At 37.4% G+C, this 6,073-nt stretch overlaps 1 protein-coding gene across 14 annotated transcripts in view; it reads left to right on the top strand.

Moving 5' to 3' along the window:
- Positions 1-6,073, top strand: part of OLAH (oleoyl-ACP hydrolase) — a 22,882-nt gene extending 16,809 nt beyond the window's left edge. For all 14 annotated transcript variants that reach the window (XM_080386408.1, XM_080386407.1, XM_080386405.1 and 11 more), the window contains 5 exons: positions 1,594-1,732; positions 2,331-2,430; positions 3,461-3,636; positions 4,521-4,606; positions 4,857-6,073. In XM_080386408.1, coding sequence (XP_080242534.1) covers positions 1,594-1,732; positions 2,331-2,430; positions 3,461-3,636; positions 4,521-4,606; positions 4,857-4,990 — 635 coding nt within the window. In that variant the 3' untranslated portion in view covers positions 4,991-6,073. The remainder of the gene's footprint in view (positions 1-1,593; positions 1,733-2,330; positions 2,431-3,460; positions 3,637-4,520; positions 4,607-4,856) is intronic.

Here is a 6,073-nt window from a genome sequence, read left to right as displayed (position 1 = left end):
TTAGTCATTTGTGTAGTTAAAGCAGAAGTTAAGCAAGTCTGAAATACACAGTAGACAAAATTTTTGAATGGAATATAACATTCTTGAAAGAACTGCAATCTCTTTCCAATGGGTCTTATCCAGAAAGGAATTCCATTAGGAATTAGCATTTCCATAAGGGGATTGAGTTTAGTAAGTTTCTGTACCACCTTGGATCAAATTCTATTTGACTAGCTTAAAAAGTTACATTCTTAGAGTGACATTTCACAAGACTATAGTATGTTTGACTGCTTCAAAAGCTATCCGTTCAGAAACAGCAATATACTGGCATATTACGTAAGTTAAAAAAGGGCACCAGCAAGCTTAACAGCAAAGGTATGCGAACTACTTTTATTGTTGAGAGACTGCACAGGATGAATTTCCATCCGGAGTGTTTGCATGGTTCTGCACTTCTTGTATCAAAACTGGTGTTTAAACTATAGATTCATGACAGTGAAATTACATTTAGTTACAGTGTAAAGTAATTCTCATTGCTATCAGACTATATCAGCACTATAAAGATTCATTATTGATATATTTCAAGAGGAACCAAGGCCATTTTCCAGACCTTCCACAAAGAAAAAGAAATAATTTAGCATCTATAGAGAGCATTGCCATTGCAATCTTATCAGTCCTCTAAACGCTTTCATACTTTCTGTAAACAGTTGCACAAGTCACATCAATTTTTCCTTGACATTTTAAAAAAAACCCAAACAAATAATAATAAAAAAAAGCTTTTGCCCAGTGGAACTATTTCCAGCGAAGATACTAAGGAGAGGGTCTTAGGAGCGACTGCCAACACAGGGTACAGCATGCTCTTTGTGCAGTCAGGAAGTATAGAAGATGCAAACATTTCTGTACTGCTACCTGTGGTATTAGGTAGCGATTTATTCTCTCTTCTAAAATGCTTTGCATCTGACCCATTACTTCCATATGAGTTTGGCGGTATGCATGATACCAAGGAGATTTTAGAAAATCAATATTTTTTTTCTGATCTGTTTTAAACAGGGAGAGGAAAATCCCCAATTTTGAAAGGAGTATAATAAAAGCATGTAATATATCCTTCCATATAACTACAAACTGCCATCAATTTATACTATGATTCCACATTTTACTACATGCAGTGCTGAAGAGCCTGCAAAGAAGAGGGACTGTATGATTCTGATTCTGATAGTTTAACTTTCTAATGCTGCCCTTGAAATTATATATTTTACACATCCCTCAAACTTAGTATTATTGAAATTAATGAATTTTTTGTTGTTATTAATAGTCATAAAGTTGCTTTGAAACCTCAGCTGAGATCAGGACCTTGTGGATTTCTGAGCCAAGGCATTTATCAATCAGATCAATTGGAAAGGCAACATTTGTGAGTAAAGGAAGAGATGGAAACCTGATCTCTCACAGGATTAAAAGACAGTAGTACCAATAGCAAATACGCTCTATCAACTGTAAGAATGTTTAACTTAAATAATCTATATATTCTGCAGAATAGATCAAAAACCTTAATTAAAATTATTTTACTGTTTCTATTTGAAATAACTATAATTCTTTTCCTACCCTTCACCTTTTCTGCAGTATCCTCTGTAAGGCTTCCTGGAAGAGAATCTCGTCTTAACGAGCCTTTTGCAAAAGACATGAAAACTGTAGTTAATGAAATTACAAGTGTTTTGTTAAAAGAATTGCAAGAAAAAGCATTTGCATTTTTTGGTCACAGGTAAAAATATATATATTTTCAGATACCTTGGTGAAGGAGCTTTATCTTTGAACTCTAGAAGTAGATAGTCACTTGCCTTTATTTGCAAAAACTTTACGAAAATACACTTGTGCAATGGTCTTTTGTCAAGTCATCCTAAAGCATGCCGTTGATCTCAAAGACTGGTTAATTATTTATTTATTACTTCAGGCACAACATCTTCTAAAAATAGCAGTGTTATGTTGTTTATTTTTTACACCGATAAATTGTAGTTGTGTTTAGTGTTAGTATTTGTGTTAGTGCTTGCTTTATATGAATGCAGAGGGTGAACCATTTGTAAAACACATGCTTTTGAAGACCACTTAGTCCCAAGTGTTCAAAATAACTGTTCTTTCTGCAAATTAAGGAGACTAGTAAAAGAAAGAAAGTCTGATTTGTAAAACTAGACTGTATAGGAATACACTTCATGTCAATTAGCTAATATGACTATAATTTACATGTCATATATGGTTTCAGTAACTGTTCAAGATATCCAGTTACCACTGAAGTTTAAGTTATATGTAAAAACTGGAAAATTTAAACCTGGTTTTGCTTACTTTAATTTCTCTTTTCACTGCAGTTTTGGATCTTACCTTAGTTTCGCAGTTGCACTACACTTGAAAGAAAAGTATGGACTAGAGCCAATCCATCTCTTTGTATCAGGGGGGCATGCCCCAAACGTAAGTTTCAGGATCATTAACAGTATGAAACAAAACAGTGTATTAGCTACCAAGAGTAAAAATAACATTTTATAGTATGGTATGCAGAGTGACTTTAATATAAAAGAAGCATTGCTTCTGAATGTAGACAGAAAAATGTTCTGTACTCTTAGAGGAAATGAATTCTGAGGCAGATGGAGAATTTCATGTTACAGAATATTCACTGCTGCTTACCTTAGCCTAGGGAGAACAGTCTCCTTAACCTAATGCTGCCTTTTTGAATACTGTATTATTTATGGTGGCCTTTTGCTTAATTCTAAACAGTAATCAAAACAAAATATAAAATGCCACTCCCTACTCCGTAACATCTAAAGTAACTGTCTTAGTCTAGTCTTTCATAAACCTCCTGCACCAGCCCTCAGTACGTTTCTCCATTTATTTCCTTCTGTCCTCATTCTCTGTTGGCTATTTAAGCTGTCCTCAGTTTCTTCTGGGATTCTGGTGGTTCTGCTATTCTTTCTCAGGAAAACAACAATGAATTGGCTTTTTCCCAGTCCTCCTGTCCTCAGTCAGCAGCTGCTATTTCCATTCTTCTGTTTCTGGGGCTTCTTAGTAATCCTGAGTACAACCTAGTACTTCATGGAAGCAATTGTTTTTCCTGCAGATTTCCATAATTGGTTGGTCTCTCCAATTCTACATTAGTCAGATTTGTGCCCACCGCTAGGCTTTTCTTTCTCTTAAATAGATTGTTGTATTAGTTGTATTTCAATAGTGACAGTCAAACTTTGAACGAAATGAAATTCATTATTATTTGTCTGTAGAAGTTTCAGACTTTGAGGGTACTTGGCTCACTCATAATCTGTATTTTCAGCAAACACAGTTGACTAACCCTTCCCAATAAGTATTCTCTGTGGATGTTAAACTAACCAGCCATTACATTTTGGAGACAGAATCATTGTAAATTTACTACAACAATTCTTAATGAAAATATTATTTAAAGTATATTCTATACAACACCTGATACCTGATCTGTTTTGTCTGGTGCCGACAGTCTGAAGCATTTCTTCCCATCAAAAGCATACCCATATATGACACAGAAGATGAGGACATTCTTACATATATACAGACTTCAGGAGGAACTTCTTCTGAGCTTCTGCAAAATGAAGAAATTAAGAACCATCTGCTACTTACTTTCAAGGAAGACCTTAGAGTTCTTCAGACATTTTCGTAAGTTTTACAATTTTGTTTTACATTTATATTTGTATTTTATCGTTTTACTTCTGTCTGATCATTTCAGGTTTTTTCTTTCTCTGTAATTTGTTCTCACTTCTGTTATAAAAAGAATATGAAACAGTAAACGTAGTTTTCTCCTTTGTGTGCTTTTCCATTTATATTCTAGTATTAAAGCCCTAGATGAAAAAACTGCTTACTGTAGCACTACGGTTGTTACAATAGTGAACATGTCATGGTAAAATTGCAGTTCTACTTAGGATCCAGAGTTAGTAGCCACTGAAAGGAATATTCTAGCATCTTTTATCGTCTTCTGAGGCTGATAATATCAATTGATCATGCTTCAGGATCACTGCATTCAGCCTCCTGATCCAAGGCCCCCTAGCCTAACCAGAAGCAAAGAATCCCTGTGTTCTAGGCATCTAGAGAGCAACCGGCTTCTGTCCGAACTGCTGTCCCCACTGGGTGTTACACAACAACTCATGTAGCTGAGTGGTTAAGGTTTCTTACCTTGGTGAAGACAAGGACCCTCTTGGATGCGGGACCCATTTTGGCCATAGGAGCCCAATGCCGATAAGGCCCTGAAACATTAGAACTTGAATATAAGCAGACAACGTGATTTATTGTAGGTGAGAATTTTTATTGCAGGTTGAAGCTCTTTTTTTCCTATTGGGTCATTCCTTCTTTAACATTCTAGACCTAATTACAATAGGCTAAGGAGCGAAGAATCTTACAGTAATTCCTCTGATGATTCTGCACAGTCTAATTTCTAAAGTTTGGTATGTTTTGGAGAAGAAAGAAAAAGCTATTTTGTATATGGAAGCAAACCTCAAATATAGGCATCTTATGGAAAGTTCTCTTGCTACTTTTTACGTTCACAGTTTTGAGAAGGCAGAAAGGAACATCTCCTTCTCTTGTGATATTACCTGCTTTAATGGATCTGAAGACAAGCCATATGATTTAGAAGGTACTTTGCTTAAATAGTTTTCCTCTTACACTTGTGCATTTTCCTGTTGTATTGAATTGGTTAATGAAAAGTTTTCTGGACTCTTTTTATCTCCTTCTTAAATGAAACAAATCAACAGAGCAGTCTCTGTGTATGAACCTAAACAGTTGATACAGGATTTAAAATAATTATTAAATAGTAACTTTGAAATATTTATGTAAAATGACCACAATAGTTGACATTTCTCTGACACTTTAAATATCTTTTTCAGCCTGGCATGATCTAACAAGTGGAGATATTTCCTTTTACAAGCTTCCTGGTGATCACTTTTATCTGCTGGAACCTTCTAATGAAATTTTCTTGATAAAACACATAACAAGATGTATAGAAAATGCTGGTCTGTGAGTATTTCCCTCTGTATTAATGGCAGAAGGTGTAAGATTAGTCCACAGCAGTTCATAATAAGTCATTTTTTCTGTACAATTGCATGTGGTTATGCCTGAAGAGTTGTTCTGTTCCTCCTCTGTGATCATTTAAAAGGGGGATTTTTTCTGATTTTTTGAAAATAAACATTGGCTTTGGGTCTTAAAAATAAGAGTTTTCCATCTTTTCTTGAAAGAAAAGTTTTTTATCTTTTTTGTCGACAACATGGACACTGGGATTGAGTGCACCCTCAGCAAGTTTGCCGACACCACCAAGCTGTGTGGTGCAGTCCACACACTGGAGGGAAGGGACGTCATCCAGAGGGACCTTGACAGGCTAGAGAGCTGGGGCCATGTGAACCTCATGAAGCTCAACAAGGCCAAGTGCAAGGTCCTGCACGTGAGTCAGGGCAATCCCAAGCACAAATGCTGGCTCGGTGGAGAAGGGATTGAGAGCAGCCCTGAAAAGAAGGACTTGGGGGTGTTGATTGATGAGAAGCTCAACACAGCCCAACGATGTGCGCTTGCAGCCCAGAAAGTCAACCATATCCTGGGCCGCATCAAAAGGAGCATGACCAGCAGGCTGTTAAAGTGAGTCCAGAGGAGGTCCATGAAGAGGATCAGAGGGCTGGAGCAGTCTCCTTTGAGGACAGGATGAGAGAGTTGTGGTTGTTCAACCTGGAGAAGAGAAGGCTCTGGGGAGATCTTACAGCAGCCGTCCGGTACCTAAAGGGGGCCTACAAGACAGCCCTTCTTACAAGGGCATGTAGTGATAGCACAAGGGGGGATGGTCTTAAACTAAAAGAGGGTCGGTTTAGATTAGATATTGGGAAGAAATTCTTTACCGTGAGGGTGGCGAGACACTGCAACAAGTTGCCCAGAGAAGCTGTGGATGCCCCATCCCTGGCAGTGTTCAAGGCCAGGCTGGATGGGGCTTTGAGCAACCTGATGCAGTGGAAGGTGTCCCTGCCCATGGCAGGGGAGTTGGAACTAGATGACCTTTAAGATCCCTTCCAACCGAAACTATTCCATGATCTTTTCCCTCTTCTCACCTTGCATGCACACA

Source organism: Falco punctatus, assembly GCF_963210335.1.
Source record: "Falco punctatus genome assembly, chromosome: 4".
In the NCBI taxonomy this organism is placed as follows: domain Eukaryota; kingdom Metazoa; phylum Chordata; class Aves; order Falconiformes; family Falconidae; genus Falco; species Falco punctatus.
The sequence above is the reverse complement of the archived record's forward strand: the minus strand, read 5'-3'. Positions and strand labels throughout refer to the sequence as shown.